At 37.1% G+C, this 17,918-nt stretch overlaps 1 protein-coding gene across 2 annotated transcripts in view; it reads right to left on the bottom strand.

The window, feature by feature from the left end:
* SEMA3E (semaphorin 3E) overlaps positions 1-13,734 on the bottom strand; it is a 142,881-nt gene extending 129,147 nt beyond the window's left edge. The window contains exon 1 of one of the 2 annotated variants that reach the window (XM_062631953.1): positions 12,761-13,734. In XM_062631953.1, coding sequence (XP_062487937.1) covers positions 12,761-12,805 — 45 coding nt within the window. In that variant the 5' untranslated portion in view covers positions 12,806-13,734. The remainder of the gene's footprint in view (positions 1-12,760) is intronic. The other variant, XM_062631952.1, reaches the window with a different exon arrangement.
* Positions 13,735-17,918: the final 4,184 nt, after the last annotated feature.

Genomic DNA, 17,918 nt, shown 5'->3' with positions numbered 1-17,918 from the left:
TGTCTGGGATACCATTATGTGTCCTGCAGTGGGAAAACATTAGGGATGAGGAAAAGTGAGTGTGGCTTTGAAAGGATTAAGGGACTTGTTAAGAAATAGAGATACTAAAAATGCTACTGATAAAGAGAATATGGTCTTAGACTATTTCATAGTATCATAGAATCAGAGAATAGTTAGGGTTGGAAAGGACCTTAAGATCATCTAGCAGGTTAAAGAACAAAGAAAGCTTAAGGGACATGAGGTACAAGCATATAGGGGACTAGAATACATTTCTTTCCCTTTTCATGCTTATTTCAGCTTTAATGATTGCCTGCTACTGAGGCATGTCCTTGTTAATGCTTCTTATTTCTGGTGTCAAACATATTTCAGTCTCACTAGGTAAAAAAACAGAGGGCAGTTTTATTCTCACACGTAGGTTAGATAATTCTACTGGGGAAAAAAAAATCCAAAACCAAATCTTTTTTGATTTGGCAAGACTTAAATACCTGAGGATCCCAGGAGCTTGTTGAAAGTTTTTCATAGAACTCCAAAGTGAATCCAGATTTCTCAAATCTAATAGATTATTAACAAATTATTGGTGACCCAATCAGCTCAACAGAAAAACTCTCAATGAAAAAAAAGAACTGTGACTCTTCTTCCCCCCCCCCCCCCCAAAAGAAAGATTTAATTATAAACGATTTGATTTAAAATTGCACACAAACATGTTTTACAGGTATTACGGCTTCTCTGAGTCACATTGTATCTCTAATGTTCACCATCCAAGATAGCTACCAGCTGTTGTTAGGTCTTTATTGAGTTTCACCATTTATGTTTTCTGCAGGTGTGAGGTCTTTCCAAGGGTAAAAACCAGTAACTGCTTAAGTTAGGAACAGATCAGTTAACAAGTCCAATCAACAATGTTAAGGTCAGCCTCAAGGCTTTCTAATCCAATTATACAAGCTGTTCTCAGGAGCTACCTCCACCCTTTAGTACTCTCAGATGCATTTTTAAAAGTCTGTAAACAATCCTGTAGTGACTAAGTAGTATCAGCGTTATTGCAATCCCTATGTAAACAACTGCAGAACTCCATGATGCCAACAGAAACACACTATTACGCTGCGCTACTGCAATGCAGCTACAACCACAATTATGGGACTCAGGTGGATGTGGTAATAGCTAACCTCTGCCACCAAAATTACAATGTTTGGCAACAGCAGATCTTACAGAATGAAGGACCAAACACTTGAAAAGCAAAACCACTGTGCCAGATTTTTCACAGAACTCAACATCTGCAGAAACTTACCATCATGTCGTGAGCAGTTAAGCACAGAAGACAAATGACACCAACAAGGTTGTAGTAGGATTTCAGTTATGGATATAATGTATGACTAATTCAGAAAAACTCTGAAGCACCTTTTTGTCATAGACTAGAAATCTACTTTTTTTTTAATGTTAATTTATAGCTTACACCTTTTAAAGTATAAAACATGCTAAGACATGACAAATCTAACTCTCAGATATTCCCCATGGGTCCTGCAATACTCCCAGGCAATAGTATCAGATATCAGTACGTGTCAATATGGCTGTTACCTTTCAGCTATGCTAGGGTAGACCATTTCTATGCTGCTATCAAATTCATAACACACCTCAGGAGCCATTTCACAAGAATGTATAAACATCATTTATTACTATTTTCAGATCTCCATGCTGCAAGATATTTGTTTTGTTTTACTTTTAAATTAAGAGTATAAGGAGTTTTCAACAGCCCAGAGATCTAATTTTACAGCTCAAGGGTTTTAGTGTTATTACACATTAATGCAATAAACGTGAAACCACAGAAAAAAAAAAATCCAATCCATTAACCTGATATTATGAAGTAATTTTTTATGTTTTCTAACAAAAGGGTTGTTCCGTGTCAAGAAAATTATAGAGACCTCATATAGCACTTGTGATATCTATTTCACAATTCCAAATGACAAATACCCACAAATATTAGTGTTCTATATAACCTAAATAAGAAGCATTTTCTGAAAATACCATTTTCTTTGTAACAAAAGTCTCAAGCCTTTTCAGAAGTGTTTTAACCGAAGAATAAAACAAAATGAAATTACACACATGAATCACAATTGTCGTGTTTGCATGTCAAAATTTCATGTTGCTTTTTAATGCCTGAGGTATGGGCAAAATAGAAGAATTTTTGTTGTGATTGGTTTTAATCAATCATTCCACAGGGTTGAAAACAAAGGAACTGCGCCTTAGACTTTGATCTTGCAAACAAACCTCAACTTAATTTTTAATCAATGGAGTCATCTGTCTGATTAAAGATACACACAGGATCAAGTTTTAGGATATGGTCTATAAGGCTGCTTTGTGCACAGTGAAAATAACTTAAACAGCTTGTATGTAACCTCTGTTTATTACTGCTTCTTGGCCAAAAACTAGCTTGAGCTCTGGCAGGTAGCTATGAGAGGCTCACCTATTTCAATATGATAGTGAATCAGTTTAGCCTAAGCTGTTCTGAAAGCTGCTTAACCTAAGTCAGTATATCATGCTTAACCAAAACCAGCATATTGTGCTTAACCAAAGTCAGCATATTGTGCACTGAAGCAGATGTAGCACACATGGGTCATTCCTGTGGTCCAGAGATAGATGTGTCCAGCAGCTATGGTAACCACTTACATTGTTCAAGTCACTGCTCAAGTGACTGCACCTTCATCCTCATCTTCCAGACCAATCAAAGACACACTACTTATTAATAATATATTCACTTATACTTTATCAAGGCAATACTGCTGCATCTTGTAAACTCTGCAGTAAGACATTCTCAGTTAAAGGGCTTTTTCCTTGCTAGTGTAACATCCTAGACCTATCATCAGATATTCAACTCAAATCCATCTCACCTACTTTTATCTGAGTGGAATGTAGGCCTCTGGTTTAAGTTGACAATTATTCTCATTCTGTGCTCAGGAGAGATAGAAATACACTTCCAGGCCAAGTGCAACAACTAAATGTGTCAGACTTTCAGAAAGTCAGTAGCAAGGAATATCCTGTCAACTCTAGTCACAGAAGTTTGTGAGAGGTTTGCTATTGTAACAGTGAAATAAGGCTTCTATTTTTATTAGTTTCGTATATTTAAGAACACTGTGAATTTAAGAACACTTAAGAACACAGCACTGCATTCAAAGATGTTAGAGAACTGTTCTTTAACTGTTTATTTTATCTCCTACACGTGAAACATTTTATTTGCAAGAATTCAAGTATTTTACAAGTGAAACAACCAATTGTAGTTTTTGAGTGTTGACCCACAGAAGGTTCAGTAATTCAACAAGTAATACTATGGAATCAGTAAAGAGCTTGGGACTGTTTACAGCCTGGTTCTAAGCTACAATAAATGCTCAACCTGCTGAATACTTTCACACCTCCTTGATAGTATATTTAGAAATTATTATTATCACAGATGCTTGTGTAACCTGAAAATATGCAGAAGGACACGGTCATGCCTAAGATAAGCAGAGAAGAGAAAATAATGACTTATATGTAAACAGAGGCAGATAAAGACAAGATCTTTTTTCAGCAAGAGCATTAATAAGAACAAGATCTCTAAGACAGTTTATGTCTCTCTGGGCTCCCAGACAACACATATTTTCAGGGTTTACATCGTATCATTCTCAATGAACTCAGATGAAATATTTAATACAAAAAGGAATGGGGTTATTTTCCTTTACTCTTTGCTTTTACCACACACCCACAGGAAAACACTTAGCTCAATCATAAATAAAGGGCTGCAGGAGCTCATGGAATTGAGCAACACTTACTAACCTTTAGCTTTCTGGCTGAAAAAATGACCTTCAGTGATGCCCCCAGTGAATACTGCTATCTGGAATAATTCCCCCACATCGAGCAACCTATTATTTTACTAAGTTTTAGTATCACTGCTGGGAGAAATCATCAGTTAAAGGAGAAACAAGGTAGTGACCCATAGGTATTTGGGGACTGTTGTTTTCTGCCGTTTAAGGCACTTTTCATTCATTTTGTACAATTTCCTTTCACCAGTGTCAGGAAGATCAGAGTAAGAGAAGGGCAACATCTCTGTGATGTTTATTGCACATCAACAAATAAAAGATATATTTACAGCTGCATTCACCATTTTACTAGGCCTATTAAACAAATGTAAAAAAAAAGCCTATAAAGCAAACTTAGCAACAGTAAAAAGCCCATTGTTTGACTCCCCACAGAAGCTTCAATTGCTTCACAGTATGAAGTCAGGAATCCTTTAGATAAAAATAAACACAGAAGAAGTAGAGAATAGATACATTAAGGATGTTAAGAGGAGTGAAGTCTTCTTTCACTGAATGCCTGTCCTCCAAGCGCTGCTTCCTTGGCTTAGAGAATTATTTTGTAGTTTGCAAAAAAGCCCCGTTATTATACTGGAGGTATCCAATCTAGTACCTTTTGAATTTGTATGTAATAATTTTTTTCTGGGGGAGATTTAAAGAAATAGAAACAGAAGATAAAGTTTACATGCTGCACTGAATGAGCAAATTTCCTAAACCCAGAAATTCTTCACTACTGATGAAGTAGAAATGTTAACAACATAATTTCACAGGGATCATAAACATCTATTTTTCCTTAGCAGCTGCTGCTGCCAAATCACAGTCTGAAGAAGACTATATATTGCATGTCATCAAATTCTTATAAATAATGAACATCTTCTGCTCATCAGTGATATTTATTTTTTTCTTTCTCGTGTATTTGGTTAACAAGCTTTGTTTGGTTGAGCTTGGGGGGGGTGTTAATTTTAGTGAACAACTTTTTTTTGCCTTTTAATTCTTCTGTATTTTGACATTTAATATTCTCAGGGATCTTTTGAACTATGCTGTAATCAATCACACAAAGAACAAAAATCTCATATCCGTTATATAAACTCCCTTGACTGGAAAGATACCCTTCACAACTAGGTTTCTGATATAAAAACTCCTATCAAGCCAATTCAATTAAGAATGATAATACAACTTTAGAAGCTAGATGTTGTATGTCTATGGAAATCTAGTCTTTGCTAGTATGTTATTACAGGGTTTCCTTTATGTTGACTTTTTAACCTGCAGAAGTATTGAAAAGTTTAGTCTTTAATCCGTTTCTTGGTATTGAAGATCTAATTACCAGGAGTCAAACAGTGACATGCAGGTGAGTTACAGAAAGTGCTATGGCACCAAATTTCTCTATGGAAGGCAAATGGACAACAGGGCAGTGAGTATTGCTGTTTCCTGGTAAACTTCATTGATTTTGTAATGTGAAATGTATGAGGTAAATGGATGGCACTTCCACCAGACAAATGAAGTTTTAGTCTGAAACACTGTATTGAATTCAAGGACAAATCTTAGGTCATCGTATGTAACTGGAAGACTCCTGTTGGCTTTTAATAAGATTTGAGGAGATTCTGATTGACATAAGAGGTACTAAAGCATACCAAGTACTATATTGAGACAAGGTAGCAAGACATGACATAACCAACCACCAATTATCTGCTTTCACCTGAGACTAATAAAAAAGTAATCTAAAGATGAGATTCAATTTTTAGGCCATCAAAAATTATTTTTCAGCTACATGAGTGATCCAAGTTTTGCAGCTATTGGCTATATACACAGTCTGTGTATCATGCCAAGGCGAAGATATTTGGCAGGCATCATTTTGTTGACATCTTTGTGGTTACAGAACTCTTGTACATACTTGCACAGAAACTGTAAAAGAAACCTTTTCATGACATTATATTCCTGAGGTTCTGTAAATTACAGGTAAAACAAGCATGAGAGTCTAGAAGAGAAGCAAAGATTTATCATTAAGATGATATATTCACCAGAGCAGTGTGGCTAAACAGTGTATCTAGATGCCTGATCATAATTGCTGCAATTTATAAATACTCTGAAAAGGTCTAGCATCAAGAAATGTAACAGAGAAACCCTGAGAAGAAACAGAGAACCCCTTCCTCATGTTTATAATGTCATTTCCTCACAAAATTTCTTACAATAAAATAAAATCATCTCAAAACACTTTTGTTTAGGGGAATTTTATAGACATGAAAATCATCATAGGGTGAGAAAAAACTCAGCTCATTCCTGCTTTACATTGTTTTAAAGGGCAGAAAAAGTCTTTAGACTGCTATAAAACAGTTTGCCAAAAGGATGCAGCATGAGTGAAAGAATATCAGGTTTTTGCTTCATCAAAACTAACAGAAGAGGAGAAAAACAGTGAAGTCAGCCTTCAACTGAATTCCTTAAGAGGTGAAATATCTCTTCCAAAGTAAGAATTTTTAGCTTTGAGGATCAGAAGAACCAAGATCAAGGGACAAAGGAATTTGTCAATGTGAGATGATAAAAGTGGGGAAAACAATTTGGTAACATTTGGTTCTGAAGCTATGCTCCGAGACAATTTATGATGGTTTTGTTTTAACATACACAGTAAAGTCATTCAGTTCCTCAAACTGAGTCTTGGTGGTGACCATTTACTCCATCAATTTAATAAAAGATTTTATTTAAAAAACTTCTCAAATATTTTTTTTTCAAAGTTATCTATCTCCTTTCTTTAGAGGAATTTGGAATTATAACTAAACTACACTACTGATTTTTTTTATAACGCAGTATTTTCATTCTTTTTCTGTTTTAACATTTTCTTTCGTGTTTAATCATGTATACTTAACTGATTATTTAAATGTTAAATATTAACTAACCAACATAAAACATTGTAAATAGTACACTTAAGAGGGCTTTTTTCCTGTAAAACAAAGATAATAATCTTTATCGCTGCAGGCTATGGATTTCTTTAAGAAATTAAGATTTTTCTAATTAATGCTGGCTACATGCTATAACTTCATATTTGCCTGGTTACATGAAATAAAACAGGGTTGCATCTTAAATAATATTTAGTATTCCCATAGCACACTTTTGGAATAATTATTGAACAAAAGTTTCTCAGAGGCCTGACACAGATGCTCACCCTTGCACAGCTTCTTGTAAACCATACAAACAGCATTAATCCTATTCCCATTCAAGGAAAATGTAACACTTGCTTTCAGTGAAATAATAATGAATACAATATCTGATGAGGAGTTTAAAATAGCAGATGGTGTTATCAGTTTGAAAGCAGGGAGGTAGCTGCATAGAAGCAGCAGCATGCAGGATATTCTGGTCTTGCACCTTCAGATGGTACTTAGTTCTTTAGAGCAAAAGCAGAAAAGTGATTGATGTTACTCAGCAAACAGTCTGCATCTTGCATCCCCTGTGGTGGTGCTTATCACTTCAGAGTTCTGTTACAGCAATACTTACAGAAGCCTTTGTCAACAAAATGTAGTTATGGAAAGAAGTAGCATGGATTCTTTGCCAAAAAATTCCTGTCTTTGTGAGCAAGTCCCTCTAGGATTACTTGGAAACACTCCTGAACTTACTGCTAGTCACCTCTTGTGATATATATGAATAATAAGCCCAAGTTTGCTTTAATTTTTTTGGTAAAAAAATTAGTTGTCCAGTGAGAGAGAGAAGGGATGCCAAAGCTCTCCTATGTACCACAAGTGTTGCAGAGATATTTGTGCGTCTTTCCCTAAGATACTTCTAAACTGTTATTGAGTTCTATGTGGACTTGGGAATTTGGGTAAGAAGAGATTGCTTATTATCATTTTGGTTATCAGCTCTTATTCCCAAACACATTTAGATGTGGGGTCATAATAAAGGCTAACACAGGTCTTTATTTACTAAACCCTTGGAATTATATGGCTTTTTAACTCACTGTAAGAAAACTCCAAACTTCAATCAATTCTTCAATATACACACATGTATTTTATACATACATATATATGCATATATGTAATAATCTTTTCTTTTTACACAGATTTCTCTAGGCTATACATAAGCACAGACCACAGGCTAAATCCTTATTCTGTTACATACAAGATGATGCATACCTATCATGAATTAACATCTTTCTCAAACTTAAATTCGCCTTGGTAGGAAAAGTAATCTTTCTTACATATTCAAAACCAAAATTCTATTACAGTGAAAGCTGTTAAAAATAAAATAGACATTTTTGTGCATGAAACTGTATTAGTCATGATTCAGTTATGGGTCGTGTGGCTAGTTATTAATTAGCTATGATTTATGTGGCCAGATGATTAGTAATGGAAAATCCTCTACTTGAATATACTTACCTAAGTCCGGAGTCACAAATATCTGTCTAAAAATTCCTTACATTTGTATTATTCAGTTTAGCCATCAGTCCCTGAGTAAATATTGCTGCCACCTAGCTAGAGAACAGACACAGGAGGATATCAGGATTAGGCATGACGAAACTCCTAGTATTAATTAAAATGAATAGTGAATTACGATTATCAAGAAATTTATAGAAGGTGTGGTGAAAGTCTGTCTCCAGAAAATGACAATGAAATGTATTTCTGCTATAACAGACCACAGTAGCCCTTAAACATGATTAGCCAGACCTAACAAATGAAAATCCTTCTACATTAAATGTTTCATATTACACATTCTATGTATTAATATCTATATATGAACATGGAGAGGATAACTTTTCCTCTTTAACTTTTCACCTCTCCCTTCCTTAGTTGTCTGCTGCTATTGTTTGAAATATTTATGCTTGGACAATAAATTTTCTAAGCTATATTATTTTCTTCTAAATTCAGTCTGTTCCTTCCACCTGCTGCTTCTTGACTTTACTCTGGAAATTAACAAGCAGTTCCTGCATCATGTTAAAGATAGACATTTGGATGGATAAGGCAGGAACAACTGCTACTTAACCCTACCTTTTCCAGACAAGATGTGTCCAGTGCATAGGTATACAACCTGAGATCAGGTGATGACAAAATCCCTCAAGTCACTCCAGAGCAATGTAAATGGGTGAAACAGAAAACAGATCCCTCAAGATCTGCAAATTTCAGCACATAACTCTCTATACCAGGTCCCACTGCAACAACAAAATTGTACAGATTGCTGTAGGGGCTCAGGAGCTCATTTTCATACAGTATTAGCTTTGCTTTTTACCATATTCACAAACCAGAGGCAACAAACCACAAACAGAAATATGCTGCAGAACACGTGTAATGCTTGATTTACGCTATTACATACTTCATGGCCTCTTCAGGCCTACATGTTTCTAGTGTAGTTCTGTTATGCTTGTATAAATATATCTCTCCTGTCCTCTGGAAACCCAATCCATTTCAATCTGTAATGAAAACAGTTTCTTTTTAACATACAGTGTGTGCTGACTTAATTATATATTTCCCATTGTGAGAACTCAAACTGTGGGATACTGGGAAAGAATTTAACCATCAGCCTATAAAGAATAGGGCTGAAGCTTGGCTTCCATTAACACCTCATTAGCCATGTAAAATGAGCTAATGATTTTTAAATGTAGTTGTCCACCTATAACTTAACATGCAGAAATTTATTTCTCTCTAATACTGAGCAAGCAATACTACACTTTTATCTCTACAAATCAACATGAAGCTATTGGAATACATTATTACTGCAAGATCGTCATTGGTCGTCATCAAACACTGACCTTTAATACTATCATACCACTAATACCACAAGTGGTACTAATTGATATGCAAGTTTTCTGGTAGAAACAAGCTGACAGTTTGTGGAAAGCACCTGGTTATAAATATAGTTCAGCTTACTAAAAATGAAGTTAGAACCATAAAATGACTGTTAGGTGGTTACAGGATTAATTCTAATCCCATATAAAAAAATAGCAAAATTCTTATGTTTGAGCTTCCTGTGAATAAAGGCCATCCTCTACCCTACTAAAAACCACCATTACCCTTTGCATTAACTTGACAGGTTTTACAGTAGTTCAGGAATGCAGAACTTTAACTCCCACTGAAGCTGAGTAAATGGCCACAGAGTCAAGCAGGGGTTGCACAATATATCCTTTAATTGGCAAGGGGATTGTGGTATTTCTATCCATCAGGTGACCCCTCTGCACAAAGGTTAGGACATGATCTTGTTGCAGCGGCTTTGGAGGTATGAATGCGCTGCAGGTGAAGCTTGGTTTGCCGTGAGAGCAAAAAGGTCTCATTCACTGTCATTCCGCTACACTTTCACTGATCATCACTTAAAAACAAAATTAAAAAAAAATGAGAATTTATAAAAATCACAGTCTCTAATTCATGGAAGCATTGTCTTGGCTCTTTAAAATGACAAGATTTTAAAAGAGACCAGTTTTAAGTACTTCATCCATAACAGAAAAAAAATATCATGTCCATAAACCTCATCATACTTGTCATGGAAGCTTTTAATTTACCAGTTAGTACTAGCCTGTCCTGGCCTGAATCCCAATTAAACACCAGCATCCATGGTTGCAAAGGAGGCAGTGAGCAGGCCTGCCCACTTTCATGTTTTAGGCTATTTGCGGCTATTTTAACTAAATTTGCAGCTACTCAACACTGCAAATTTACACATATGGGCTTCATTGTCTGTATCACACAACTCACAGTGCAGGCTGGAGCAGCTTTGTAAAGAGGGTGCATGACCACCTCTTCGTAACTACCCCATGCCTAGCTGGTACCCACAGCAGCCTTTCTCTGGAGTAAATGCAATTAAGATGAGGGACCCTCCTGCTGCTCCTGTTTGATTAGTGAATACAGCAACAACATTCACTCATTGTCTTCATGCTTGGTCGCTACATTCTTTTGGATGGGAGGACTGCAATAGCTGTTCCCAGGGTGCAGGCAGGTATGCCATTTCTAACCTTTGGCTTGGGATATGTGGCCAGGCACTCACTGGTTGCAACACAGCTTGTAAAACCAGTCACATTTTACAAGTGTGAAAAATGCAACAGGGTATAGTACAAGGAAAAATAAAAGATGGTGATGTGTGTTTTTGTGGCAATTTACTTGGGACAGATCTGTACATGTCACTGGATCTGAATGAACTGAGATCAGGCAGGCAAGTTTGGCCCTCTGTAAGAAATGGATGTTTTAAAATCTCCTTTAAAATATCAGAGTTATGATGTGTTATAGTCAAATTATTGGCTCCCTGCTGAAAATGGAAGTAGTATGCAGTAGTATACACTGATTCCAATCACGGGAAACACAACTATTTCTACAAGTGAGCACAGAAGCAGTTAATAGTCGCAGCACCATAATGGGGAGCTTGCCAAAACCGGCAGCTAAGCCAGATTCCTGAACCAACATAACAGTAGGTCTATTTGTCTCATATACTGTGCTTTTCTCATCTCCCTTACCCCATCACAAGCAAATAAATATCAATAATAATGATGCCCTTAGCAAATACACCTAGGAATAAATCAATGTTTAAATGCACATTTTCAACAGCAAGAGATGTGACAGGATTATATAATCAGCATTTGCCAGTCATTCCCACTGTTCTCTGTAACCGCAGGTTAGAAAAGAAGTGGTTTATATATTAAAGGGGTCATATAATTTATTTTATTGAAAGCAATTAATTTCTTTCTTACAAAACAGCTTTCCATGACAAGTCTTTCTTTAAATCATGTTTCAATGCCCTATAAAAGCAAACCCCATTTCTTATAGCTTCCTAGCAAGACATTCAGACCAATTATCCTATTCAGCTTCTCCTTTCTTTATAATTGGTAATTTAGCTTACTATATGAAGCACAATTAAACCTTGTTTAGACTAAAGCTGTCTACATGTGGAGCTGTAGCTGATACTAATTCTTAAACCTTAGCCATATTTAAAGTAGGTATCCTAATGTACTTCCCACTGCTGCAGCTTAGTTATCACTTTCATAACCACAGAAATGTTCTTGAGTGAATTAGCATTTGTTCATTCCCAGCTATGTCAGCAAAAAGACATTTTCTTTTCATCTCTGTATAAGAGGTAATATCAAAACATTATTGATTGGCCAATCATCAATTTATCTTGCACACATATTTTTTCACTTCTACTGCAATAACTGTCTGTCATACATTTCTAAGTACATAATCTACAAATATATGTACAGAGAACTGAAATATCCTGGTTATGAACAGGTGTTTTTATATATATACAGGATTAAAATCAAGTCATAAGGAAGAGTTTAAATCATATTCAATCCAGCACCGAACAAGAAGATATTCTGAAGAAGCTAAGGAAGAATGCACCCATTCTTCCTTAATAATTTAAAACAAAAACCAAACAAAAGTTATAAGTACTCTACATATGTATGTCAGGCAAAATAACATTTTTTTTCTTTGGGTAACTCAGTTAAACTGCAAGCAGACTTACATTGGCAGTTAGTCATTTTAATTATAGTGTGATGACACTTGCTAGTTTAGAAAATGAATCATATGGTTGCACAGGAATTCAGTCTTTTGCCTTAGCTATATTTGTAGATGGATAGAATTCTAAAAGTGAAACAGGCTTTTAATTGTTTAAGGATTACTTGATGCAAAAGAGTATATTTATTCAGCAATAATTTCAGATTATCTTCTCCATTTCTTTTCCCCTCATTAGAGACTAGACATGCTTCTTACAGCATAGAGGATAAAACAGAATGACAAGCAAATATAACATACTGTCAGGTGGAAGAATATTTCAGTAGCCTAAAATCATCACTGTGAGTGCCTTAAATCTCCCTGAATTCAGTAAAGTTAATCATGGATACAGGTTAGGACAAGGAAACGATTCACAAGGACTCTGGACAAGAATATATTACTCTGTCAAAGACCATAATTTAACCCCTATGTAGTACATTTAGTGAAGCCAATGAACCTGTATTAGCATAAAGTCTTTAAAAACCTGACACACTGACCTACCTTTATGTGACAGACGTAACCTTGGCTGCCTTGTATCTGTTGCATGACATCCAGTCGGTAACTCTAGTAACAAGGCATACAGTACCAGGATTAAAAGGTCCTGGGCAGATGCCATCCTGCCCAAGATGAAATTCTTGCTCTCTTCACTTAACTGCTGTTTGTTTGCTGTTTTGATGAGTTTCTTAAGGCTCCAAGTTCCACTTCTACTTTCCCAGTGCAGTTAGATCTCTCTCTTTGGTCAGTTTGTGGGGTATCTCTACGGGAAATTCAGTGTTCATCAGAGAAGCACACGGTCTCAGGTAGCCATTTGTCAAGCTGTGCAAATGTCATGTAAAAATATTCCCTCCCTAGGACAATTGTTTATAAAGTGCGAGGACATTCCAAGGCGTCACTCTGCAGTGTTGTGTCTTGAGCTCTCTTTAGTAACTCTGCCAGTGGATTTGGGAGGGAGCTGTATTTTCAGTCCCTCCTGCAAGGCAATTCATTCAGAAAAGGAGGGAGGGAGAGTGGGGAAAAAAAAAAAAAAAAGAAGAAAGCACCCTCCTCCTTGGTGCTCTTCAGAACTCAGCCCCTTGCTCTGACTTGCCAAACAGCTAGTTTTAATTCACCTTTCACCTTTGTTAATTAAAAACAAGAAGTGCCATTCCCTCCTGGAGTTGCAGGATCCACCCAGCGGGGAAGCCAGGCTGTCAGGCTGCTGTATTTACTGAGAAAGTTCAGGGAGGGTTGAGGCAGTGTACAGTACTAGCTGCTTCTAGGAAGCATTTTAATACACGTGCCGTGCACTGATTCCTCAATTGCTTCATGGTTTCACGTTGTAAAGCATCGGGAGAAGGGTCAGAATTCCTCCTGTCCCTCCCTTTTGAAAAGTCATTTCAGCTTTTGTTCCCAGCTCAGTTTTAGGGGAGGATCAACCCTTGAATTAACTATTTAAGTACATTATCTCTTAGAGTCATTAAACAGCAAGCTACTAAATGGATCAGAATAAAAGATTCCATCTGTATATCCTTTCTTACTTTAAAGAAAAAGCTTCCGTTTTGATTTTTTTTCCCCAGTTGTTTCACACAGTAGCTTCTCCCCATTACATTTTAAATGTCTGTAAGTATGGAACCTTAGGTCATCTGTACATGTCAGTATATTTACTTTTCAGGCTAGATGTTTGTAGGATTGGGCAGAATTAAAACGTATATATATATACACATACATATAAAAAGAAGATAAAAAACTGAGCCAAGCACTGTGATAACATGATAAACAGCATCAGATTTACAAGTGTCAAGCAGCTACCTTTTATATTACAACTAACAAACACCAGAAAACTTCATCTTTTTCATGTCATTTGTAACTTAAAAATATACACATGGCAGGAACTAAATTTTTATGTATCAAGACTATAGATCTATGTCTGAGTTACATTAATTAAGGAATAAAATTCTCTGTAATTAAGATCACAAGCATAGAATCACTTAGAATTTTGTGAGGTGCATTTTAGTCATTAACAATTGCACTTTTTCTAATGAGATGGAGCATTAAAGTCATCTTGTCTTTATACATCTCATTGTCTTATACAGAAAAAGAATCTCAAAGAAAGGAAAATTCAAATTAATATATGCATTTGACAATAATGCTCTCAAACAAATTTGGTAGCCAACAAAAGATAATGATATCTGGAGAAAAAGATTTTAATAAGAAATTTCTGTATGCCAGCAAACTGAAAAGAACACAGTATAATAATATAGTAAAATGCTAATAACTGTAATAGCAGGATACATAGATGGGAGAAGACAGATCTGTTCAAGGAGAATAAAACATATGAACTACCAGGTCAGAAGAAAAAAAACAGCAAACCAACTTTGGTGAAAAGACAGAAGTAAATCATGGGAGTTTTATGTCCTCAGGTCTACCTGCTAGCTCTCCCAGCAGGTCACGTACACATACCTGGGTTTGCTTTAAATCAGCTGGAAACTGTTCCAACAGCAGTTAAACCACAGGAGCAAGAACTAAATCACACAGCTATTTGCTCCGTTTCTTGCACACCACTGCAGGTTGCATTGAATTTTATGCTGATATGCCAGCTGTCTGGCAGTAGCTCAGCATGTGTACTTGAGATATTGTCAGTGGAGAAGGTAAGTGCAAGGTCCTACACCTGGGTTGGAGCAATCCCAGGCACGGCTACAGGTTGGGCAGAGAAGAGATTCAAAGCAGCCCTGTGGAGAAGGACTTGGGGGTGCTGGTTGATGAGAAAATGAACATGAGCCAGCAGTGTGCTCTTGCAGCCCAGAAAGCCAACCGTATCCTGGGCGGCATCAAAAGGAGCGTGACCAGCAGGTCGAAGGAGGTGATCCTGCCCCTCTACTCTGCTCTGGTGTCCTCAACATAAAAAGGACATGGAACTGTTGGAACAAGTCCAGAGAAGGGCCACGAGGGATGATCAGGGGACTGGAGCACCTCCCATATGAAGACAGGCTGAGGAAGTTGGGGCTGTTCAGCCAGGAGAAGAGAAGGCTGTGTGGAGACCTCATAGCAGCCTTCCAGTATCTGAAGGGGGCCTATAGGGATGCTGGAGAGGGACTCTTCATTAGAGACTGTAGTGACAGGACAAGGGGTAACGGGTTAAAACTTAGGGGAAGTTTAGGTTGGATATAAGAAGGAAATTCTTTCCTGTGAGGGTGGTGAGCCACTGGAATGGGTTGCCCAGGGAGGTTGTGAATGCTCCATCCCTGGCATTGTTCAAGGCCAGGTTGGATTTTTTTCGAGGCCTTGGGTGAGATGGTTTAGCGTAAGGTGTCCCTGCCCATGGCAGGGGGGTTGGAACTAGATGATCTTAAGGTCCTTTCCAACCCTAACTATTCTACGATTCTATTCTATGATTCTAACGTAGGCTCTGCCTCCAAGCACTGACCTCAGCATAAACAAGTTGATCATCTACCCAGTGGGATTATTATTATTGGCACCTTTCCATAGTACTGAGCCATACAAATGTGCTGCGTTTGACCATTAAAATCTGCTGTAAAGGAGCATGATATGGTGCCTGCTAGGGTTAGTGAAGACTGAAGATTTTCATTTGTCTTTGGATGTAATTCTGTGAGTTGCTATTGAAATACTTGCATTTTCCTTAAAAAAGAAAAATCAACTATTAGAATTCTCACAGACTCGGTCTTTCTAACCTAATCAGAAATTTGAACATTTCTGATTCTGAAATAGTCCAAATGGAATTTTTTTAAGGATCCTCATATGGGAAACTCAACACTCCTTCAAATTTAACATATACATTTTCAAAAAGAACACAAAATCCAAATGTGACCTCACAGTATAAAGACTGAAAGCATATTCATTTAATAAAGCAAGCATTAGTGTAAGCCCCAAAATTTTGCCTCTGTGTAGAACACCTCTCCAAGCTGCAGTAGGGTGTTTTGTATTGATTTTTCCCTGGCTGCAGCTAAGATAGTGGATGCTCAACAGACTGAATTCAGGTATCCTGAAGTGGCACCAGAAAGTGCGACAAGTCTAAAAGAATCTGACAACCTTTAAATTTCTGGTTTAATTTTCCAGCTGGGGAAAGGGAACTGTGGAGAGGAAGGAAAAACAAGTTGCTGCAAACTATGTGCCTTATTTTATATTTAGATAAGACATAGAGTACAACAGGTCTATTCAGACAAGGCATACATACAAATAAGGCAATTTCCCACCAACCTGAGTTTACATGCTCTCACATGCATTTCTAACTCCACACATCCTCAGCCATTACACATCTCCTTGGCTTCCGCAAGCACAACGTGACCCAGGGCTGGAGCTCCAGTAGAGTCAGAAATACCTGAAAAGCTGATTTTCATATTTGTGCCTGAGGACAAAGCATTCTTCTCTGAAATCTGATTCTCAGTCAGGGTGGGCCATGCTGGTGCCTCAGGCTCCTTCCCTTGCCTGCTGAGGGAAGGGCCATGGAGCAAAGGCACAGAAGCAGAAGCCAAAGCTGTCTCTTGATGTTAAGGCTTTGACTGTCAGCAAAAGGTGCCAACATGGGGAAACTGGGAATGGCTGCTGAGCACAAGGAAAAATGCCTGCACTAGAATGAGACCTAACAGGGTAGAAGAGAAAGGAAAAATTAATGTATTGGTATATGCAGGAGACTGATAATTTGACTGATAATCTTATGGGATAAATCCTCACTTTATTGTTCTCAAGTTGCTGCATGAGAATCACAAGCCTTCCACCCTTACACAAGAAGTTTTGATGCAAAGCAAGTAGTGGAAAGGTACATACAATTTCAAGCCAAGAGAAACATGTGGCCTCAGGCAAAGCAGTCAAGCTCTTTGCCTCAGCATCTTTTCAATTAAATAACTATGTGGTCTTACCTCGAGGGGTGTTTTGAGAAACTTCTTCCTAAAGGATTTTAAACAGTAGGTAGAAGGATGGTAACACAGATGTTCAAACATTAGGATTCAGTCAGATGAGTAGGATTCAGATTAGGATTCAGATGAGTACAAACACAGATGTCCCATGGCTATGGAGCCCACATGTAATACAGTGATGGGTCCCTGAAGAGTAAACAAGATGGCTCTACTGCTTATTTTCTGTTAATAAGGCAAATACAACAGATCTCTGTCAAACCTAAGTGTGCTTCACTAGGGAAATCTCCAGTTAAGTAAATGGTGACATTTAAGTGAAAAATTTTGCCTTGAAATCTGTAAGTAAAGAGTATTTGATATTTCAAATGCAAACCCTGTATGTGATTGCAGGGGTAGAATCACTATAATCACACATGTCCTACAGAGGAAGAAGACAGGTTTTCATAATAGAAAAGGAAAAAAAATACAGCTGTTGTGTACATCTGTATTAAGTACAGTAAAGTCCATTAAAGGAACTACAAATTGATTGCCAAATCCTATGTAAAGTCCGTGTCCATAGTTTGATTTGCTACAGCCACTGCAGGTCCAGACTAATTCTAATGAAGTCATTGAGCCTGTAAATCTAAACCAGCCCAACACAAAATGCTTCTGACATATTGTGTGAAGTGGTTTAAGTTCAATTGATGAGTGAAATGTAAACTCAGGAGCACAATATAAATAAGTAGACCTGCAGCTACTAACACCAGTAACAAATTCTAAACATTATAGCGATAAAGCAAAATGAAGTGTTTAGAAAATGTAAAGCTGGGGTG

This window comes from Pezoporus occidentalis, unplaced genomic scaffold, assembly GCF_034315485.1.
Source record: "Pezoporus occidentalis ecotype Australia unplaced genomic scaffold, CSIRO_AGI_Poc_V1 ctg38, whole genome shotgun sequence".
Classification (NCBI taxonomy): Eukaryota; Metazoa; Chordata; class Aves; order Psittaciformes; family Psittacidae; genus Pezoporus; species Pezoporus occidentalis.
The sequence above is the reverse complement of the archived record's forward strand: the minus strand, read 5'-3'. Positions and strand labels throughout refer to the sequence as shown.